Source organism: Bison bison, unplaced genomic scaffold (genome assembly GCF_000754665.1).
Source record: "Bison bison bison isolate TAMUID 2011002044 unplaced genomic scaffold, Bison_UMD1.0 scf7180017864327, whole genome shotgun sequence".
In the NCBI taxonomy this organism is placed as follows: Eukaryota; Metazoa; Chordata; class Mammalia; order Artiodactyla; family Bovidae; genus Bison; species Bison bison.
The window spans coordinates 5,125,398-5,149,350 of NW_011494899.1; the positions used below are offsets into that span (position 1 = coordinate 5,125,398).

A 23,953-nucleotide genomic window follows, 5' to 3' on the forward strand; every position below is an offset into this window, starting at 1 on the left:
AAGATGGTGACTGCAGCCATGAAATTAAAAGATGTTTGCTCCTTGGAAGAAAAGCTTTGACCAACCTAGACAGCATATTAAAAAGCAGAGACATTACTTTGCCAACAAAGGTCCTTCTAGTCAAAGCTATAGCTTTTCCAGGAGTCACATATGGATGTGCGAGTTGGGACTATAAAGAACGCTGATGGCTGAAGAACTGATGCTTTTGAACTGTGGTGTTGGAAAAGACTCTTGAGAGTCCCTTGGACTGCAAGGAGATCCAACCAGTCCATCATAAAGGAAATCAACCCTGAACATTCACTGGAAGGACTGATGCTGAAGCTGAAACTCTAATACTCTGGCCACCTGATGCAAAGAACTGACTCACTGGAAAAGACCCTGATGTTGGGAAAGATTGAAGGCAGGAGGAGAAGGGAATGACGGGATGAGATGGTTGGATGGCATCACCGACTCAATGCACATCAGTCTGAGCAAGCTCCATGAGTTGGTGATGGACAGGGAAGCCTGGCATGCTGCAGTCCGTGGGGTTGCAAACGAGTTGGACACAACTGAGCAACTGAATTTAACTGACACTGACTGATTCTCCCCCTAAACATGACTCTACCCTTTGGGCAGATGTGTACTGGTCTTTGGTTTTTAACCCATTATATATGTGCTCTGGTGTCAAAGTGACCTGGGTTAAAATACCTGCTCTACCATTCTCAAGGCTAGGTGATCTTGGCTATCACCTAATCCTTGGGAGTCTGATTTTACATTCTGTAAAATGAGCATGCCCTCTCAACTACTGAGTTTGAGATAATGCATATTATAGCACAGTGGCTGGAAGGAAAAATCCCTACATTCACTAATTCTCCCCTTCCGACAAAAGGGAACCTGCCTGCCCAAGGGGCTGAGTCAAAAAGCTCTGGTGTTTTGCAGACGTTATCCCCTACACTTCCCTGCATCACCGCTCACCTGAAATGCCCTCTTCCCACCAAATTCTGATCCAGTACCTTGACGGCAGGTTATATTATTTCTATTCAATGTAAACAAAACATGACCCTTTCTAAAGCATTCCTTTAGGTTCTTTTACCAATATCTAAAGATCCCAACATAAGGCTATTCCTTCCATTGTTTCCCTAAGGTTCCCAAACAACATTATCTTTTTTTTCTCACAACTGCATTAATACAGGTTCTCAGAGCCACTTCCTGTCCTTCAAGATTTAGCTGGAAGCCTTTAGCTGATAGCAGACTGGCTCCTCTCCTGAGGCCCCTGCTGGTATCTTCACACAATCCCATCAACTCCACAAGGATAGTTCTTTTCTTTCATCCTGGCATCACCAGTGCCAACTCCACATGCCTGTGATGTGATGTTCAAAAACATTCTTAGAATAAAAGACCTGAGTGCTCATTCCTGCTGTGTTACATGTACTGAGAGGCTGGGCTTCAGTTCAGTTTTCTCATCATGAAAACAAAACTGTGGGAAAACACTAGAAAAGGTACCAGGTGTGTAGCATACTGGTTAGGAGCTCAAATTTAGTCCACATCTGAATCTGACTCTGCAATTTACGTGATCCTGAGCAAACTGCTTAATTCTCCTGCCTGAGCTCCTTGTCTGCATGGTTATATAAATTGTATTAGCTGCTGCTGCCAACAAGCTGTAGCATCCCCTAGGGGATATAGTCAAGCCTCTGTGCTTTGGAGGACCATGGGCCAGGAGAGAAATAACACTAAGTGATGGTTTAAACGCTACAAACTTTCTAGAAGAGCCCAGTGGGCCCCAAGGCCTATGACAGCCAATTAGCAAACTACAGTCTGAGGGGCAAATTTAGCAGGCCTGCAGTTCTATTTTTCTTTTTAAACAGTCCCTGAGCTACGAATTGTTCTTCTTAATATTTTAAAGTTGAAAGCAAGAAAAAAAAAATCAAGATTAAAACTTCATAATACATGAAAATTATATGAAACTTGAATTTCAGTGTCCATTAAGTAACATCTTATTGGAAAAAGGCCAGGCCCATTTGTTGCAACATTGTCTATGGCTGCTGTTTCTGCAACATGAGCGCAATTGATTAGTTTCAACCAAGGCCATATGGCCCACAAAGCTTAAAATATTTACTATGTGGCTTTCTGCAGGACAAAAATTGCCAACTTCTGGCCTAAAGCAAATTTTAATTAATGCTGATAAGTGGTACTGGATGAAAAGTACCCTACAGTAATACTAAGGGGTAAGCACAAATCAAAGAACTGTCTTCCTGCTCTGGAAGTTGAGATGCTGGCTATACTACCTTTCTTCCAGAAGAACCGGGGACACTGATTCTCCATTACCAGTTAACTATCTAGACCTTCAGCTAACATGTGCCTAAAATACTTAAGGGCCACAGTAACACTTGTGGCTCAGCTGGTAAAGAATTTGCCTGCAATGAGAGTGACCTGGGTTTCATCTGTGGGTTGGGAAGATCCCCAAGAGAAGGGAAACGCTACACACACTCCAGTATTCTGGCCTAGAGAATTCCATGGACTCGCAAAGAGTTGGACACAACTGAGTGACTTTCACTTTCATATAATCAGTAACATTTAAAGGACTCTAAATCAAGTATCTAGGCAAATTACTTACAAAAAACAGATTCCATTTCAATGCCCCCTGCCAGGGGCTTTGCCTTACACCCCAACCCCGCCCCCCTCAACACACACATCCCCAACATAGCATCTCAACCATTCTCTCCAGGTGGTTTTTCTTCAGAGCAGTCATCACTGACAGAATTACTGTGGTCTACCACTCTGTTAGGCTCAACAATAGTCCCCCCAACATCAAAGTCTGAATCCCCAGAAGCTGCAAATACATTACCTGTAAAAGAGATTCTTGAGATGTGAATTAAGAATCTGGTGAGTTAACAATCTGGTGAGATTTTCCAGGATTACCCCCACAAGGCCCAATTTATTTACAAGTATCCTTATAAGAGGGAGGCACACGGAGACACCACAGAAATCAATGAAGACAGAGGTTGCACTGGCAGTTTTGAAAATGGAGGAACAGACTGTGAATCAAGGAATGCAGGCAGCCTCCAAAACAGGACCTCGCCATGCTGACACCTTGATTTTACACCTTGCACACCCTGAGAAACTGATTTTGGACTTCCAACCTCCAGAATTAAGATAATGTGTGTTGTTTTAAGCCATCAAATAGTAATTCATTACAGCAGCAATAGGGAAGTAACACACATATTAAAATATAAATTCCTTGAGAGTAGGGCAATTTTCAATCTATCCTTTCCCCTCAGTGCTAGTGCAGTGTCTGGCACAGTTGCTGAGTGAATTAACCAAGTGCTAATTCTAATCACTTGATAATGGTTTCCACAAAACAAGGGCAAGAATTTGAGAAAGCCAGGTCTAGACTTAAACTGAATGAACCAAGATGGAGAAGTCACCATGGAAGGAGGCGGCAGCTGCATTCTGATGCTGATCTACGAAGTGAGGCACTACCGTGAGTGCTCACAATGAGCCCAACACTGTGCTGGATGTTTTGTACATATCATCCCATTTAATCCTCACAATAGTCTTCTAAGCACATGTCATTCTCATTTCAGAAACAATAAAGAAACCTTTTGAGATTAAGAAACTTGTCCATGAGTAAAGAATTAAACCCAGGTCTAAACAATTACAAATCTCTTGCTTTTCTCACTGTATCATACCCAGTAAATCAAAGTACTTGTTACATACTGTCCATTTAATAGGTCATTATTCCCACTAAGCAAATAAAAAAACCAAAGGCTTGTAGGTTTAATAATTTGTTCAGTCTCTAACTAGAATTTTAAAAGGCAGGATCTGATCCCAGGTCCTTTGATCAGAAGAGGTTCTGTTAAACAACAAAATCCTAGTTTAAAAAATTTCCATGATATTTTCCTATCAGCTGACTTTATTGAACCTATGAAATTAAAGCCACTCTAAATATATTGTTGAGAAACCAGCAGACTTGCAGTTTGGGTCACATCTAATCTCTATAAATGAATTATCTATTAGCCAATTTCCCTTTTTTCTTCAGGGTAAAAAGGGGAAGAAACGACTACTTTAGAAAATAATTGGCTTTAATTTCCAATCCATACGTCATGACAACCAATTTAAATTGAAACGAGTGGTCAGATTTATATTTTAACAGCTATAATTTTAGAGAAGACCCAAAAGATTACCTTCCTCCTAAACCTCCACATTCTCCATTCATGCTTTTAGTTAACACTTACATCTTCAAATACTCCCAGTAAAGACATCTGGTGTGTTAAGAGCAATCTGGTGGTAAGCAGACCTGAGGCAAGATCTTTTTGCTATCTCTAAGATTATCTTTTCCCCAAAAAGCAAAGGTCTGGAAAACCTAAGGAACCCGGATGGTAGAGGCATGTTAAAGGGAGGATCAGAGAGACTTCACAACTACTAGATCAAAAGGTTGTAGGCACTGGGAAAAGTTAGCATCCCTTCATATGAAAAGGGGAAGAAATGACTACTTTAGAAAATAACTGGCCCAGTTTCATGAGAAACTTCCCTTCTCATAAAACAAACAAACAAAAGAGACACCTGCACTATTACTGAAAAACTTCTCAATCTCCTCTCCATCTAGATGACATTCATTGAGTTTCTGGATTTCCCTTCCCTGTACTACATTCAGACTTAACAGGAAATTTTTATTATTCCTGTTACACAAAGCAGATCCTTATCCACTTGCCAAATAAGGTTTAATGGCAAGACCCACTACTACCAAAGACTGTTTCTACAGAGATCAAGAAAAACAGCTTGCAAGGATGGTCACTACACCTTCAAAAACTGTTTCCTTAAAAACCAAAATTTTCAGCAGGAGTGTCCAAATAAGGTTGTAATTTATATTCTTAAAACAATACAAGCAACAACAACAAAAGCCTTTACAGCTTTATATGAAGTGAAGGAAATTTGGATAAATTAATCATATACTGATATTTCAATTTACACAGGGAGTTTCCAGGCATTCAAAGTCCTATTAAGAAATCAAAATTGAGTTGGGAACAAATATTCAAGGCCAGTACATAAGGAAACATCACCAATTCTGAGGAACACTCTGTGTACTAGCAGAAATTACAAAGGTAAACTAGGGGCCAGAGAAGAAACAAGTAGATAAAAATTCTAATTGGATGTTAGAAGATTTTGTGTTTGAAATAATCTAAGAAAGAGAGGGCACTAACAGATGAGGTAAATCCATTTTTGCCTAGTATAACATTCAGATAGAATAGTTTTCCAAAAAAAAACATAGATTTCTCTGGAGCCATAACTTCTCACAATTCCACATATTTGACCCTCCATATTTCCCCTCCCGATCTTTTATCAATTCCTACCCACCTTTCAGTACTTAGTTGATGGCTCACCTAACAGTAGACAGTCTACTTTTGTTAAGCCCACATCACAGTAGTAATTATTTAGAACAAGGACACCCACTCATTAATGAGTCGTCTTTGAAATGAAGCATGGCATCTGAATTGTTTTTTTATAGTATTAACATGACTTACACACTGCCCTACAGTCTTTCTTGACCATTTTTTTTTTTACCCATTCTTTCCCCCAACCTGGTCAAGAGCCCCATATGGGATTCCCTTGCTTCCCTGTAGCAGAGAAAGCAAGGCAGTATCACAGAGCATCATAACTCATTTTTTTTAAACTATTAAACACCTTTTATTTTATGGAATTCAGTTTTTATTAATAAAGCCTTAAGGAGCAGTCAAAAAATTTTTTGCATGAACACGCCAGTGAATTTCTTAAGCAACAGAATATCATGACAACTTTATAAAACTACCAAGAAAAATACAAGGCACAGTAAAACAACTTATTTTCTTGAAAATATTTTTCACAAGAAATACAGTATGTGCTTCTGTTTGGATTTTACTCTTCACTATGTTACGCTTTAGAAAATAAACAAAACTGCATTCTATGCTAAGAACAAAAATCTTTAGTACGAGTTTGTGATCATAGCCTCTGAAATTTCGAAAGCTGCCACAATATTTTTCCAGTCTTGTAAACTCAAAGATATAACTCCCTGTTTCCTGCTGTGGAAACTGGGATCATTTCCCTCACCGGCTAGGTTAATATTAATTGGCTCTAATATTGGCAGCCTGTCTTGGTCAAGCCTTATTCTTGCAAAACCATCCCTTATAATGAAAGAAACATAAAATATATTCTCCACAGTACGAGAGAAAGAGTTTGGATCAATCACAAACTCAAAATAAGACACAGGAGTATCAGGATACTTTCGAAAGTACGTTTGCAACAATCCCAAAATTCTTTCTACTTCTTTTTCTGTGGCTTCTTGATTACCACTCAGATCCAGCTTCCTCAGCTTTGTAGGCATAACCCCATTCTCTTCCATTTTCTGCACTTTTCTCCGGTGATTACGTCGCGGCTTTCGCGCAGCAGACTCTGGTTTGAACGAACCAAAAAGAAAGTGGAATGTTTCAGCTTGTGATATACACGATGTCGCTTCCTTCTGTACTGTCTCCCAGAAGGAAAGAGCTATGTTATCGTCACAGTTATTCAACGGATCACGTTCGTCATCTTCCATCCAATTTAGACCCACAAATATAAACAGAAAGTCACAGAATGCCACCTGATTAAAAAAGTTCATGTCAGAGTTCAGGTGCTTTGCTTTTTCTTTACCCAAATCAGAAGCCAAAACAAGAAACTGAGAGTCGAGAGCCGCTTCTCTTGTTCGACTCACTGCATCAAACAGGACATTGGCTTCCTCGAGAGCCTCGGTTAAGGAGTCGCTCGCCGTGTTCACTATGTCGTCACGGTTCTGCTGGACGGTATAGATGAGCTGCCGGTACTGCTTGCGGATACTCCGACATTTCTCTTCATCCACCCGCTCCAGCAGGCTGGGGTCGATGTCGGCCTTCCCGCAGCTCAGGTCGTCAGAGGAGGTATCAGATTCCGTGTCAGACGCCGCTGCCACTTCCACCTTCAAAGCTTCCACCTCCTCCTCCTCCTCCACCTGCTTCAGAAAGTACGCACTGCTGGGGATGGTCACCACCGCCTGCGCTCTAGTCTTCCCGCCTGCGCCGGCTTCCCTCAGGGAACCATTTTCATCGGCCATGTCGGCGGCGAGCAGCACTCAGGTAACGGTCTTCGCGACGTTTCCGACAATAACGGAAACTGCAGCGGTCACCCAGGGCGGAGGAAGACGCTACCCATGCGCACTAGCGGCGGCCTAGCGGCCCCGCCCCTCTCAGTTAACCAATAAGCACCCCCCGCCCGCGTAGAACGCCGGCAAGAACCGGTCCTGGGGTCACACTGGAGTAACACCGGTTGGTTCAAGCGACAGCCGTTATTTTGGCGTTTACTGAGAGTGTCATCTAGCTTTCAAAGAAACGCTTGCAAAATCTAACGACAAAACTATGGGGAGACTAAAGGGCCCGTACTTTAAAACACTGGCTGTCACATACTGCAGCATACTGTCATTAAAAGATGGGGCCGGGGGCGGGGGGCGGGGGGGTGTTTTTGTTTTAAAAACTGTCTCCATTGCAGAAAGACTGAACTCCCAAGGTTCACTTGCAAAGTGGTTGCTAGGAACTCGGTCTTCACTATACAAATGTAAATTGTGTTTTGGAGGCCTTCAAAAGCCAAATCCTCATCAATCTACTCCAATGGGGGAGGGGGAGCGGGTGACTGGGTAAGCAAGGGTCCGGGCTGGCGCATGCGCAAAGATGCGCTGCCGTACCCCACCCCCTACCCCGTCCCCCAGTGTTAGGCAACTGATCTGATTCTCCAGCATCCAAGAGTACAAGAATAAAGTAGACAGGGTCTCCGCCAAAGAACTATTTGGAAGATTGCAAAAGTACAGGTCACACACCCCGAGTGGATAGTAAATCTGAACCCTAAAAGGTGAGAAACCTGGGAAGACTTTAAACACAATCTGTTACGAGGATATGAACATGAACGCTGTTGAGTCCCGTGACAAATTTATGTAGGAAAATTCTGCCACTAGTTCACGGGGAAATCACGTAAAGTTGGAGAAAAGACTCAGCTCATGAGTCACAAGAGGGGAGGGAGAGAGGAGAGGGAGAACACCTCACTGCATCTCAAGTTCGGGTTTCCCTCATCCGCAAGTATCTGCCCTACCTTCCCTCCAATACATCTTTACTGGTTCATTTTTCTTTGATAATAGCACACAGTTTTGGAGTAGGAAATGGCAACCCACTCCAGTATTCTTGTCTGGAGAATCCCATAGAGGAGCCTGGTGGGCTACAGTCCATGGGGTCGCAAAGAGTCGGACAAGGCTGAAACGACTGACAGCACAGTTTCCTGTAAATGCATGAACAGCACTAGTATTCAGTTCAGTTCAGTCGCTCAGTCGTGTCCGACTCTGCGACCACATGAACCGCAGCAAGCCAGGCCTCCCTGTCCATCACCAACTCTGAGAGTTTACTCAAACGCATGTCCATTGAGTTGGTGATGCCATCCAACCATCTCATCCTCTGTTGTCCCCTTCTCCCACCTTCAGTCTTTCCCAGCATCAGGGTCTTTGCAAATGATTTCGCATCAGGTGGCCAAAGTATTGGAGTTTCAGCTTCAGCATCAATCCTTCCAATGAACACTCAGGATTCATCTCCTTTAGGATGGACTGGCTGGATCCTCTTGCAGTCCAAGGGACTCTCAAGAGTCTTCTCCAACACCACAGTTCAAAAGCATGAATTATTTGGCGCTCAGCTTTCTTTATTGTCCAGCTCTCACATCCATACATGACTACTGGAAAAACGATAGCTTGACTAGATGGACCTTTGTTGGCAAAGTAATGTCTCTGCTTTTTAACATGATGTCTAGGTTGGTCATAACTTTTCTTCCAAGGAGCAAGCATCGAGTGGGCCTTAGGAAGCATTACAATGAACAAAGCTAGTGGAGGTGATGGACTTCCAGTTGAACTATTTCAAATCCTAAAAGATGATGCTGTGAAAGCACTGCACTCGATATGCCAGCAAGGCTAGTATTAAGTTACTCAAAAATAGTTATATTACTATTTTTGTTCAAGATTATTTTTTTAAAGTAGGGTTAAAATTCAGAAAGAAACATCCGTTTCTCAAAAACAGTATGCATTATTGTTACTTGTACATATATATCATCCTGCTGTATTAGACCATTCAAACAATGGGACTGGTTCAAAATTGGGAAAGAGTAGGTCAAGGCTGTATATTGTCACCAAGCTTATTCAACTTTTATGCAGAGTACACCATTCAAAATGCGGCGCTGGATGACTCACAAGAAGGAATCAGATTGCAGAGAGAAATATCAACAACCTCAGATATGCAGATGATACCACCCAAAGGGCAGAAAGTGAAGAGGAACTAAAGAGCCTCTTGAAGGTGAAAGCAGAGAGGGAAAAAGCTGGCTTAAAACCCACCATTCAAAAAACTAAGACCATGACATCCAGTCCCATTACTTCATGGGAAATGGGGGAAAAATGGAAACAGTGACAGATTTTATTTTCTTGGGCTCCAAAATCACTGTAGACAGTGACTGCAGCCATGAAAATTTTTTAAAAGATGCTCGCTCCTTGGAAGAAAATCTCTGACAAACCTAGGCAGTGTATTAAGCAGAGACGTCACTTTGCCAACAAAGATAAGCATAGTCAAACCTATGGTTTTTCCAGCAGTCACGTATGGATGTCAGAGTTCGACCATAAACAAGGGTGAGTGCCTTAGAATTGATGGTTTCAAACTGATGCTGGAGAAGACTCTTGAGAGTCCCTTGGACACAAGGAGATCAAACCAGTCAATCCTAAAGGAAATCAACCCTGAATATTCATTGGAAGGACTGACTCTGAAGCTGAAGCTCCAGTACTTTGGCCACCTGATGCAAAGAAAGAGCTGACTCATTGGAAAAGACTCTGATGTTGGGAAGAATTGAGGGCAGGAGGAAAAGGGGGCAACAGAGGATGAGATGGTTGGATGGCATCAGTGACTCAATGACATGAATTTGAGCAAACTCCAGGAGACAGTGAAGGACAGGGAAGGCAGGCGTGCTACAGTCCATGGGGTTGCAAAGAGTTAAACGTGACTTAGTGACTAAATAGCAACAAATTAGACTGTTAGCTCCCCTAAAGCAAGAACTTGTTTGTATATCTTCCAAGCTAACCTGTTTTCACATGGATATATTCGAGTAGACACATTTCAATGTGTAAGCGTAGATGAAAACTTTGTTCCAGCACCTATTGCAATTTATTTGGCAGCAAAAGATGAACTTCTTCTAGTGAAAAGAAATAAATCTCACACATAGATAATAAAAGTTAACTGCTTTTCATAATACAGCCTTATTTCTTCTCTGAAATGAAGAAAAAGCAACAGGAAAACAAAGTTGGGGCCCAGAATCATCTAAGGGCTATATTTTACCCCCAAGCCTGGCCAAGTACAAACTAATACTTAACCTGTTTTGTATCTTTGGTGAAAACTCATAGTCCCAAGTTCCAAATCCCCAAAAGTTTGGTTTTAGAGTTAACCATATTTTGGGGGCAGGAGGAGAAGGGGACGACAGAGGATGAGATGGCTGGATGGCATCACTGACTCGATGGACGTGAGTCTCAGTGAAGTCCGGGAGTTGGTGATGGACAGGGAGGCCTGGCGTGCTGCGATTCATGGGGTCGCAGAGTCGGACACGACTGAGCAACTGATCTGATCTGATCTGATCTGATATTTTGGGGACTTTCTGATGTCCATTTCAAATTCAATAAAAGCAATTTATAGATGAACTCCAAAAGACAAGCCAACCTTCCCACCCTAAGGTGTCTATTCTCCCCTAGCTCAGAGCATGGAAAACAGGCTAGCACCAATTTGCTCCACACAGAGCCTTTCATCAAAGAATTTTTAAATGCTTTAGAAAAGTAAATGAATTTTCCCAACCTACTTATAAAGTATTACTAATACCATTTATAGGGATTTCTCAGGAGATAACAGCCCACACAACTTGCTCAGAGCAACAGCACACATCAAGACAAGCATTATGTTATTAAGTTGTGATTTCCAGTGCTAAATTTGTTCTCTGCTAAATCCCCGCTCCTAAGAACCTGGGTAACATATAGCATCCTCAGAAAGTCACACTTGTATTATGCTCTACCTTTTTGTATCTGCCTTGAGAGCACAAGGTTTAGATGTGGCTACAAAGTAAAAATCTCAAATCTAATGATTTCCCCTGATCATGTGAAGAATGGAGTTGCTGCTAAAGGCTCCATAAGGCCTCTATTTCCTTTCTTCTTTTCTTCAATATTTTTCTCCAATGTTACTGTTCAGTCCCTTTGCTAGGAGTTCACATTCATTCGTTCCAAGCGTTCTTAAGCTCTTCCACAACCCTCAGTGTTCAACAGAAACATAACAGGATGGATGAATGTTACAATGTGTTACAAGTCTCTCTATGGTCAAATTTTAAGTCATACAGGATTCACTGTCTTTTCCAGTGGGTTTTTATTGCTCGATTAATCTATAACAAAGAGATATTTAAGAGACCTCTGAGCCAAGCCAGGAAGCAGTTGGGTTAGTCCTGCCTGCATGCTAAAAGATATCCTGCTTATTAGCTACCTCCTGACACTTTCCTGTTCCTTCTCGCAGTTTTTCTCCCTTCATCCTGCCAGGGTAAGCTGTGAAGAGATATGGTGAAGGCCTAGTTTGATTTGCCGGAGTAGCAGGGTGTTATGTACACGTTCTTTTTCATTTTCATCTCCTTTAAGGCTATGTTTTTAGGTGTATGTTTTTGCTTTGTTTGCCTTTTCATATTAAAGGTAAACTTTGCAATGATCAAGGCAGAGTATCTGTTTTTAAAATGAGCTTCTGAAAACTCCATGGACAGTGGAAGGAGGCAAAGCTGGGTTCCAATCACGTGTACTGCATGCGTGCTCAGTCATATCCTACTCTTTTCGACCCTATGGACTGCAGCCCACCAATCTCCTCTGTTCATGGGATTCTCCAGGCAAGAATACTGGAGTGGGTTGCCATCTCCTTCTCCAGGGGATCTTCCCTACCCAGGGATTGAACCCACATTTCCTGTATCTCCTGCATTGCATGTGGATTCTTCACCACTAGAGCCATGGGGGAAGTCCAATCATGACCTATTAGCATTTCCTTAGGCTACTTAACCTGTCAGCCTCTGGTCTCCTCATCTGTAAAATATGAATACTACTACTCTGTCATAAAGCTACTGTATTGAATGAATCAGAATTACATAATAGATTTGACAATATTTACAACTACTTAGTTACTTAAATCTTCAGTTATCCCAAAGGTAGCAAATGTTTAATAAACATTAAAACACTAAACAGAAAAATATGTAACAAACCAGTAGCTTCACTCCTGGATATTGTTTTAGGAACAGAAAAATGTTTTAAAGGCTAAATCCATAGGAGGAAAACAGAAATATATCTCACTATAATAATACCAGTGAAATAAAATTTTAAAACCTACTAAGGCTTCAGTTAAGCTTCCCAGGTATCGCCAGTGGTAAAGAACCCGTCTGTCAATTCAGGAGACATAAAAAATGCAGGTTCAATCCCTGGGCTGGGAAAAACCCCTGGAGGAGGGCATGGCAACCCCCTTCTGTATTGTTGCTTGGAGAATCCCATGGAGAGAGGAGCCTGATGGGCTATAGTCCATAGGGTCGCAAAGAGTTGGGCACAACTGAGGCGACGGTTGTGTATAGCACTTTGAAAGGTAAGCCACTCTACTGCTGCTGCTGCTGCTAAGTCGCTTCAGTTGTGTCTGACTCTGTGCGACCCCATAGACGGCAGCCCACCAGGCTCCACCATCCCTGGGATTCTCCAGGCAAGAACACTGGAGTGGGTTGCCACTTCCTTCTCCAATGCAGCAAAGTGAAAAGTCAAAGGGAAGTCGCTCAGTCGTGTCCAACTCTTCACGACACCATGGACTGCAGCCCACCGGGCTCCTCCGTCCATGGGATTTTCCAGGCAAGAGTGCTGGAGTGGGGTGCCATCGCCTTCTCCAACCACTCTATTAGATACTCTAAATCTGGGCCACAAAGTGAGTCTGAAATTATATGCAAAATTCTTTATGTGTATTTTTCTATAAATGGATTTCAGCAGTTTCTTTGAAAATACTCTGTATCTAAAAGAGGCTTTGAATAACTGTTCTATTCAAATAAGGCTTTACTGTTAGCTGAAGTAAAAGATAAAATGACAGTCATGTCCCACAAAATAACTTGGACCTACCCATTGAGATACTTTAGAGTACATAAAACCTCCGCCCTTGCTCTGTGGTTTAAAGTCATACATTTAACTGACACTTCAGAAAACCAAGTACTGGCTGACTTGCCAAGCACCCACAACTAACATAAACAAGGGTGTGAGATGAAAAGAGAACATTTCCCATTGTAAGAGCCATTATCAACTCTCCTGGGACATCTCAGAAGCCAGTAATGACCAGGAACATCATTTTGATAGACTAGGGGTAGGGAAGCACTGGGTGTGTGGCTTCTAAAGGAGGCAGCCTTGGAAAAACTCAGCCCTTGAGGCCAGAGTTAAAAGTAGTGCTTTCTTCAGAGTTTGACTTTCCTCATTTGTAAATGTCACCCATCAGATGACTTCTCTGTCACACAGAGTGGCCTTAACTCTTTGTAAAAAACCATATTACAAACAGCAGGTGATACATTGCCCTATGGCTCAGAGGTTAAAGTGTCTGCCTGGAATGCAGGAGACCCGGGTTCAATCCCTGCGTTGGGAAGATTCCCTGGAGAAGGAAATGGCAACCCACTCTAGTACTCTTGCCTGAAGAATCCCATGGAGGGAGGAGCCTGGTAGGCTACAGTCCATGGGGTTTCAAAGAGTCAGACACTACTGAGCACTTCACAACAGATGTTACAGATGTTACAGATGACAAAGACAGGGCCTAGCTCAACAGCGAGAATACAGGGGCTCAATAAGCATTAGCTAAATAGACATAATGTGACTTTCTTCTCAGTTGACCTGGACACAGCTACATAACTTGTTTAAGTGGACAATGCTCCAATCACACAGCTCCTTAAAAGTCTGAACTGCATTATATGCTGCCTAGAACCTCTCCTGAACCACTTTGGGCATAATCACTGATAGAGACAGTCCACTTTCACAAAATCAGACACCTCATAGCTAAATCCCTCACTAAAGTCAGTCCTCTGGCTCTGCCATCAACCATTCATTCCACAAGTCTTTACTGAGTGCGTACCAGGTATTAACACAACACATGGAAGACACAAAATAAACCATTTTTGTCCTAAAGGAAGGTACAACGTAGTAGGCACAGAGGAACGCAATTCCAGTCTGCAGGTATGCTGCATACCAACGCCAATTTGCCAGAACTATGCTAGGAATACCAAGATTTGCATGGGCTCAGCCATGAGTCATGAACATACAATCACACCCGAGAGATCAGGCATGCATCCCAAAAGAGATAACACAAAGCCAAGTGCCAGAAGTGTGAGAACAGCACAGTGAGCTTTACAGACAGCCCTGCGCTCCATCCTGGCTTTGCCGCTGTGTCATCTGGGCGTACTCCTTAAGTTCTGAGGGCCTCCACTCTGTCAACTGGAAAACTGGATCATACCACCTCCTTCATAGCACTCTTCTGAGGATTAAATCAACTAGTGATCACAGCATTTAGAAGCTAGCACAGAAGACACATTCAATACATGGTAGCTACTTTCATTGACAGGCACGCTCATTTAAATATCTGATGAGATCCTAAGACAGATTGGGAAACAGAGGCACTAAGAATAAGTCTAGCTGTTCACTCTTGATATTGGCAGAAACTCCTCTTTTCATTTGTGGGAGTACTGAGGGGGCACAGAGGAGGGGAAAGAGGCAAATCTGGCCTTGTACTCTGACCCAGGTGGGCAGGTGGAAAAATGGGTCTGAGCAGGAAGAAAAGTCAGAAAATGACTTTTGAAATGAAACAAAGAACAGACCAAAGGAGGGAAATGTTAGGGACTATAGCTGCCAACAGTATTCCCACGAGCTTCCAGTATAGGCAAGGGAGCAGAGCAAGAGACAACCAGAAAAGCAGGTTGAGCCCAAACCCTGGGGAACACAGAAAACCAAATTAAGAAATGTACACTTTATCCTGGATGCAGATCCAGGGGCAGCAAACAAGCAGTCAGGAAGATGACTATGCAGCAGATGGACAGGAGGGATAGGAAGGGTAGGAAGAGAGAAGAGGGCAGCCAGTTAAGAGACTGTAGAGGCAGAAGGCATGAGTACCTGAAGCAGCCTGGGCAAAAGGTAACAGAGGCAGAAGGCACCTACACGGGAAACAGTCAGGCCTGGCAAATGAACACAAAACATAAAGGCGAAAAGAAATCTGAAGCCTGGACCAGAACAGTGACACCATTGTACAAGGACAGCGAAGAGGTTTGAGTCATCTCTTGGTTAAAGTGAGAGAAGGCATTGGGTCTCACCGCAGATTCACAGCTACTAAAAATTGTACTGTAGAATCAGCACCAGATAAATATATTTGCAGTATGAACAATCTATGCCCCTTTTAAACATTGTTAGTCCTTACCTCTTACCTTTTTAAGAAACCAGGGTCAAAGCAGTCCTTCAATGCTCTTTAGGCCTTAACTTTAATTAGGCTGAAAAGCACAGACATTACTAATCTCCCCAGAAGGGACTGTCTCAGAGGAGAGAATCGAGTTTTCTACTCATTTTAGTAGAGTATTAAGAAAGAAAGTGGACTGGCAGAGTTATTAAATTACCGCTCCATTTCCTGATGTCCATTCAGTCAGGAGTTTCTGGTTTCTGGTAACTTTAGAAGTTCAGCTTGAAAGAAGACCTGCCTATTTCAGTGCCCACCCCAGGCCCCGCAGCCTGACCACCACACTATCAGCCCTGAGCTTCCCCGACACTGGCTCCATAATTCACTTGGGTCTTCATCAAAACGCACTGCTCTGTGTCTGTCACCTCTCCTGTTACTGCCTGGAATAAATTAAGTCCCATGTTGCAAGTTTTAGTCTTATCTCCCCAAGTTATTCTCTCAAACTACTTAAGTCTTAACTATGTTTGGCCCTTCCTATTCCAGCAAGTGCTTTTTCACTCACTTTGCTTTTCCTCTCAATACCACCAACAGACATTCATTTTGTACAAGGGTTTCAAAACTCTGGAATCCAGGAGATGCTAATTTACATTAAGATTTCCTGTAAGAAAATTTGCAAACTTGCTCTTAAGAACTAAAATATTTACCTTTATACTAAAATATTTAACTAAAATACCTTTTGGGTGTTAAGCCATAATCTTTTGTTTGGTTTTCCTCAATTTTAATTATTTAGCAACTAATCTTGACCAAACTACCTCACACATTAAAGTAAATCTCAAAATGGGATATACATCAAAAGAATTACCTGAGGGGGCTTGTTTAAAATAAATTAAAAGGCAGAACCTAGCCCCTTCCAGAGAGTTCAATGAATAATACCTCAGATATAGCCCTGCTAAGTCGCTTTAGTCGTGTCCAACTCTGTGCGACCCCATAGACAGCAGCCCACCAGGCTCCAACGTCCTTGGGACTCTCCAGGCAAGAACACTGGAGTGAGTTGCCATTTCCTTCTCCAATGCATGAAAGTGAAAAGTGAAAGTGAAGTCGCTCAGTTGTGTCCGACTCTTAGCGACCCCATGGACTGCAGCCTACCAGGCTCCTCTGTCCATGGGATTCTCCAGGTAAGAGTACTGGAGTGGGGTGCCACGCATTCCAGGTGACTGCAGTTTTTTTGAAAGGCACTTTTTTAAAGCCTTTATCATCTAAACGTATCAGTTCCTTCCAGTAGGACCCTACTCCCTGGTCTCCTACAGTTAGTTCACTGTAAATGCAAGGTGGATTTTGGTGCTGCTGCCATTTATTGAGGGGAAAGGAAGGCAAATGAAGAAACCGTATAAGAGGAAAAAAGAAAAGCAGACATTTTTATGAACTCCCACTTCATTATTTAGGTTGCAATTAAAGCAGGAAATCTTAACCTTTAAGGTGTGGACTTTAAGATTTAGCACTAATCCTATAAGCACTCAATTCTCCACTAAATAAATGCCTTTCTCCACTCAAACCCAATTTTCCCTAAGAATTTCAGGACCTACCATTTAGCCTCAAATGTGGTCAATTTGCTGCAAATTCATAAACATTTCAAAGCAGTAGTCCTTACCTAGCTGTCTTCTTCCATTTTTTAGTACTCATTAAAAACCAAAAATAAATGATACAAAGGAGAGTGATAAGTTTACTTGGAAGAGATGTGCTAAATAATTTTTAAAATTTTAATTATAATTTGGCAGTAGGCTTTTCATTCATGGCACTGCACTTCGTTAAATGGCGAAAATTAACTATGATCATATAGAATTGAGAACATCAGATCTTATCAATTAAGTGGGTGCAAAGCTTATTAAAAAATTCATAAACATTCTTTTTACTCCCATTGGTATTAAAGCCAAGATCATCTATAGAATTGATATAAAGATCAAATGCCTATACACCTTTTTAAGTGCAAATTTATGACACAAGTAGAGAGATCAGACAGAAAGGAATATTAATAGGACTTTGTTTCATTTACTTGCAAACTAAAGGTTTGAGTAACAAAATATAATTTATATAAAGCTAAAAGCCTTTTTAGGGGTGGCTCAGTGGTAAAGAATCTGCCTGCCCATGCAGATTGGGGGGATGTGGGTTTGATCCCTGGGTCAGGAAGATTCCCTGGAGGAGAAAATGGCAATGCAACCCACTCCAGTATTCTTGCCTGGGAAATCCCATTGACAGAGGAGCCTGGCAGGCTTCAGTCCATGGTGAAGCAAAAAGAGCAGGACATGACTGAGTGACTAAACAACAAATAACAAAAGCCTTTTTATTTCAATTATTTTCCATTATTTACTGTGTCTTTGAAGTCTATCGCCATTTTCTATACCCATTCTTCAAAAAGGTAATGATTCTTTTAGAAAAAAAGTAAATAAAAATGCAAATTAATTGTTACCGTCATCCTGAAGGCAAACATATCTAAATACACTGTTAGACTTAACTGAGAACTCAAGCTTACTTAAGACGGCAATGGTCAAGTATGAGTTCCATCTCTTAAAAATTACAGATACAATTAAACAAGGATGACCAAAAAAAAAAAAATCAGCAAAAATTAAAGCAGATATATCAAGGTGATCAGATTCTGAGTACCCCCACACCTGACGTATTAATAGAACATCATCCATGGCGCATATCCCTCCAAAGGTGCATCCTGCCCGCCAGCATTGGGCCAGTGAGGTAGGCCATGACCCATCCAGCCCTCAGTAGATGGTCCTAAGGGAGGACTGCCATCAGCTCATCACCACCCAAAGGAAAGATTTCTTTCTTTCCTTTGGTTCTACCCGGCTAACTCTGAGCTAGAAAAGAGACCACTGCAGGGAAATGAACTCACTCCAGGAGCTTGAGTTTGCTCTCCCCTGAGCCTGGGGTTTCTGGGTTTCCCTCCCCGAGAATTAAAAAGGAAGATGATAGGGTCGGACAAAGATAACCATCCACTTTTCTCGGTACTTTTCTAAACAACTCACTTTCAGCAGTTTACACTGCTGCTAAAAAAAAAAAAAAAAAAAGTAAGTTATTTAGATTTACTGGAAAAGAGAGGGAGGGAAATAGGAAGGAAAAGAGATGAAAATAGGTCCCTTTGCCCTGCCAAGCTTCCCAGTTCTGAAATGTGTCTCATCCACGTTGATTCACACGTGAGCAGGCGCCGGCGTTTCTTCGTCGTTTGTCTAAGGATGTGCTCCTTTTGGAGGTTCGCTCACAATCACCCTGGGTCTGACACCACGACCGGCTCGGTGAGCTTGTTCCCAGTTCAGGCGGGTAAAACAGACGTTAAGGTCTCCCACCTACCTTCAGGGTCGGACCATGGTGGCCTATCTTTCTCCGTTTCACAAGGGTTTTGGAGGTCCGTTCGGACAGCGCTCCCTCGAGGCCCAGCCCGTCCTCTGTGGCACAAAAGCAGAACCGAGCGGGTCAGTCTTTCCGCCCCGGGGCCGCGGCGGGAAGTGCGCGGCGAGGGCGGGGCTTCCGCGTCCTCAACTGCACTCCCCCCGGCGACTGCCCGGCCCCAGCCCCGGCCCTGACCTTGACCACGGCCGCGCGCCGGCTCGGGTCTCGGACCCACGCACCTGCACGCGGCCTGGAAACGTGGCATCGCGACCAGCGACAAACCCCAGGGTTCCGGCCGGACTCTAAGATAAACAAGTCTCGCTAAAATACACGTCCTACTTTCCCGGCAAGTCCAGAATTCAGAAAAGCCTCATAAAGAAGGCTAAGGCACAATTATCTCAGTTTTTATTAAAAACACCTCCCAACTTAATCTTTCTTTGAACTCTGCATCGCTAAAGCATGCAGAAAACCAACTTCCAAAGTTTCTTTGAAATCTGAAACCACGGGGCAAGATTAAGGACACTCTGCCCACTGAGGGTGCTTTTATTTAAGAGCCTTGAAATAATAAAGCAACACCCTACATGACAGCCTGGGTGCAACTGGTCCAATTTTACAAACGGGTGAACTCAGGTAGAGAATGAGTCAGTGAGAATTAAAAATAGACTCCAGTTATCCTGACATCAGGTCCATTCATCAGACAAAAACCACCCAAGCACCCAAAAGTATAGTCTGATAATAACAATAACAGCAGGTCCGATTCTGCAGTGTTTTGCATGTATTAATCCTGGATCTTCACCACTACCGTTTCATAATATGTTTTATCAGGTCCATTTCACAGATAGGGAGGAGGCACAGAAACACTTTCCTGCCCAAATTCAAGCAAGCTACCCAACAGCAGAGCCAGGATTCAAACCCGGCAGTGCAGTGCAGCCTTTACACGCCTACCCTGCCTGATACAGTGAGATGAGCACCAGTTCCTCTTGGTTGTCTCCTGTAACAGCCTGGGGAGTCACAGCAGTCTGAGCGTGGTCTCTCCGCTTGCACACACGGAGACACATATGACTTGCCAACCTCTCGCAATTTCTTAAGATTCAGTGGTGTGAAGATTACTCGAAAGGCATCCTTAAATTGCTACACTCGCTTAAGGCCGACAAGGCTCTGTCTATCTATTCATCGTATTTGCACCTACTCGTGCTCTACGAAATGATACAAAACCCCATTTTTCTCCAATATTCTGCAAACCGTCCCTATAAAGAAAAGCTAGACAGGAAACTACCAGTCGACAGAGGGCCGGTCTCACCTACCGACGCGCTAAGCTTTCACCGACCCGGGCGAAACAACGACCGACGCCAAAAAGCTCCCTCGCCTGGAGAAGCCTCACCCCTGCTCAGACACGCCTTCAAACGTCTCCCTTCCCCCTGCATCCCAAGGCATCCGGCAGGAGGATGCTCTGGGCCCGGCGACCTCACAGCCCGGGGGCTCCAGGCTTCCTCCGTTTCCAGTGAACCCGAAGCTTACACGAACGCGAGCCCTTGGACACCCGGCGATCCTCCGGACGTGCCAGCACCTTCAGCTCCGGATGCAATGCGGGACTGGAGCGAACTGAGCGAAAGGTCCGCGGGTTCCCAGTGGCTCCGAGAAGCCACGCCCTCCCCTTAAATGGGCGGGCAAACCGCCAGAGTCAGAATGACAAAGCAAAAATCCACTCCTCGTGCAGCCCTGTCGACCGCGCGGATGGGCTTAGCAAAGTGGGATCTCCTAATTGGGTGACAGCACATCCTCTTCCTGCTTACAGCGCCCCCAACCCAAGAAAGGTGCAAACGCAATTTAAGGAACTATGTGGAACCGGAACCAAAAGAGTGTGCCTTAACTGAACTGGACTATGCCCTCAGGCAGTGACTCTGGAACTTTGTTACCATTGTGATCAGGCAAGGAACTTTAAAAATACTGACACCTGGTACACACTCCCAAACATTCTGATGTATTAATAATTGGTATTGGTGCGACCTGGGTGACTGAGGTTTTTTAAAACTCCCTGAATGATTCTAGTGAACAGCAGTTTGGGATCCATTACCCTATGGTAATGGATTAGTCAGTGTGGCTTAAAAGAAACTTCCAGTCCATCCTGACTAATTCTGAAAAGTGACAAATTCTTACCAAGCATAACTTCGCTTTGTAGTACTTCTTCCTTATCCCACTCAGATTTCGGTTTGTCATGTTTGTCTTAAGGAAAACTGAGAGTGTATTTAACTCCAGTCATGCCAGCCACCTGCACCCAGCTGCCCAGTTGCGCCACACTCTCTCATACTTCCTTGCTCTTACTCATATTCTTACTCAGCACTTGGTACTGGTAGGTGGCTATGAATATTTGCTGAATAAATAAATAACTGAATGCCTTTTCCACTGTGATGGTTACTGCCTGACTGAAGCACGCTCAGGTGAAAGGGTTGCTGGTCTCTAAAGAATCCATGAAGCCACAATTTGCTCCTTTGAGTCCCTTTCCCAGTGCAAGGCAGAGGTTTAGTGAAGCCCCTCGGAGTCTGAATGTATGCACACGCACGCATATGCACACACACACACACTATACATTTGGGGGAGGGGAAAAAACCTTTTCTCCAGTCTCCTCGGTTCTTCTAGAGGTCTAGGAATTGAATTGTCATGAGACAAATTACAGGAGAACATAAAATTTAATTACATACGTACAAAATTAACATGAGAATATGAGGTCCAAGGAAAAGTTAGGCAGGATGAAGCTTGTATACTGTCCCAGAGAAGAAGGAGGTAAAGGGTTTGGGACTTCAAAGGCAAGAAAGGAAATTTACAGGAAGAAGAAAATGAGCAAATGTCTGATAAACATTTGTTCAGTCATGCAGATTTCCCAGGTGGCTTAGTGGTAAAGAAGCCACCTGCCAATGCAGGAGACAAAAAAAATGCGGGTATGATCCTCGGGTTTGATCCCTAGGTCAGGAAGATCCCCGTGAGGAGGGCATGGCAACCCACTCCAGTATTCTTGCCTGAAGAATCTGATGGACAGAGGAATCTGGTGGGCTAACAGTCCATAGGGTTGCAAAGAGTCAGACCAACTGAGCACACAGGCACACAGGCACAGCGGGACCCAGAGAGAACCTCAATCAAACAGGCCTTGCTGAGTTCCCCCAGTCTACCACACCCAGTTCACGTTATACTTTTCTATGATGATAATTGTTTTTCCTGGAATAGGCCCTGTTGGCAGGTAAGGGGACAAGGTAAAAAGTTCTTCCTGAGGATTTGTTTCTTAAAAATAATCGACCCCAAAGAATCCTCAAACCAAAGAGACACATTTTGGGGTGAAAAGTTTTGTTCCCCTCAGTTCAGTTCAGTTCAGTCGCTCAGTCATGTCCGACTCTCTACGACCCCATGAATCGCAGCCCACCAGACGCTAAACTGACACTCTCCCTGTGTGGTGGTTATTTATGCGCATGTCTCACCTGCTTCTTGCGGTGACCCAAAGACGAAAGAGCAGATAAAACCAAGGAGGGTCTTGGAATGCAGGTATGGAAAAACCAGACCCTTATTGTCCTTTCTCCCCCATGTTGTAACTGTTAATGGATTTCAGATCCTCCTGAGCCGTACAACCTGCCTCCCCTCCTACCCCACAGGGAGAAGGTATTTGCCTGACTCTTTCCCCCACCCAGTATATGTGCCTCATCCAATCAGCAAATGACCTGCAAGACCCCTATCCCACTCCTTGTACCCTGGGTATAAAAGTGGACTAAGGACCCCTGTTCTACGTCAGTTCTCGCTTGAGCTGGCCCACTGTTCTAACAGCATCTCCCACTCTAATAAACTTTATTTCCCTCTCATTCTAATGTCTGGAAATTTTTTTCCAACCCGCGCATGGACCACGACAATCTGGAGTCCTGAGAAGAGAGGATGGGTCTAGAACATAAGTGTTCAGGAAACAAGATGACTTAAGAGAGCAAAGAATGGTAAATGTGAAGGAAATAAAGCTGGGATTAAGGGAGAAAACAACATTTACTCCTGGCTGCGATGCTGAGCTCTGTATTAACCACATATATGCCTTATTTCATTCAAGCTACACAAAACAATTCACGAACCAGGGTCATAACTCTGCATTCTTAAAAATCTTTAGAAACTACAGTTTATTTTAAAAGCATGTCTTAGGATACAGAAGGACTTTAAAATCATTTAACTTAATGTGCTAAAAGCAAGTGATAAAGGTTGACTTCTAACAGCCTTCTGTGACAGACAGGCAGAGTTACCAGAAAAGGCTAGATAAGGCATTTTTAACTTGATACTGTTTTTTGTTTGGCCATATGGCAGGCAGATCTTAGTTCCCTGACCAGGGATCAAACCCATGCCCCTCTGTACTGGAAGCACAGGGTTTCAACCACTACACCACCAGGGAAGTCCCCTTCACACTGTTCTTAAGTGAGCAGATTATATTAACAACACACATCCCAAGAGTAGCCCCATGTAGTTACTTTCTATGTTTAAAAAAAAAAAATTACCATTAAAAAAAGCTTCACTTTCCTTTCAAACGATTCTTGCTGCAGTTCCAGGCCCAGATATCTTATCCTTGTCAGGAAATACAGAGAATGCCTTAGTTCTATTTAGTTGCTGGTTAATGGGAAAAGAGCCTCATCGCCCCCCATCTCTCATGAGGCAGCATTTGTTCCAGTGGTACATCTTGCCTCTGTTGACTGGGTTCCTGTTATTCCTCCTGCCTAAAATTATCTTCCCTGCCTAAGGGCCTCCTCCCTCAAGCTCATTTGAAAAGTCACCTCCTCTGGGAGGACTTACCTGATTTCTACCTGAGTGTTTATCACTCCTTCCCTCTTCAGTTCAGTCGCTCAGTCGTGTCCGACTCTTTGCGACCCCATGAATCGCAGCACGCCAGGCCTCCCTGACCATCACCAACTCCTGGAGTTCACTCAGACTCACGTCCATCGGGTCAGTGATGCCATCCAGCCATCTCGTCCTCTGTCGTCCCCTTCTCCTCCTGCCCCCAATTCCTCCCAGCATCAGTCTTTTCCAATGAGTCAACTCTTCGCATGAGGTGGCCAAAGCAATTATAC

The 23,953-nt window shown here is 43.4% G+C and overlaps 2 protein-coding genes across 3 annotated transcripts in view; both read right to left on the minus strand.

Annotated features, from left to right (window-relative positions):
• TXNRD1 (thioredoxin reductase 1) overlaps nucleotides 1-20,564 on the minus strand; it is a 63,256-nt gene extending 42,692 nt beyond the window's left edge. The window contains exons 1-2 of one of the 2 annotated variants that reach the window (XM_010853410.1): nucleotides 20,394-20,564; nucleotides 18,837-18,931 (exon numbers count right to left, since the gene is read on the minus strand). The gene's annotated coding sequence lies outside the window, so the exon portion shown is untranslated. The other variant, XM_010853411.1, reaches the window with a different exon arrangement.
• Nucleotides 2,475-7,440, minus strand: EID3 (EP300 interacting inhibitor of differentiation 3). Its single transcript, XM_010853409.1, has one exon. It carries the CDS (start codon nucleotides 7,076-7,078, stop codon nucleotides 5,939-5,941), a length of 1,140 nt encoding a protein of 379 aa, XP_010851711.1. The 5' UTR covers nucleotides 7,079-7,440; the 3' UTR covers nucleotides 2,475-5,938.
• Nucleotides 20,565-23,953: the final 3,389 nt, after the last annotated feature.

Coding starts and splice junctions, on each gene's coding strand:
- EID3 (XM_010853409.1), bottom strand. CDS start 7,078: ATGGCCGATGAAAATGGTTCCCTGAGGGAAGCCGGCGCAGGCGGGAAG.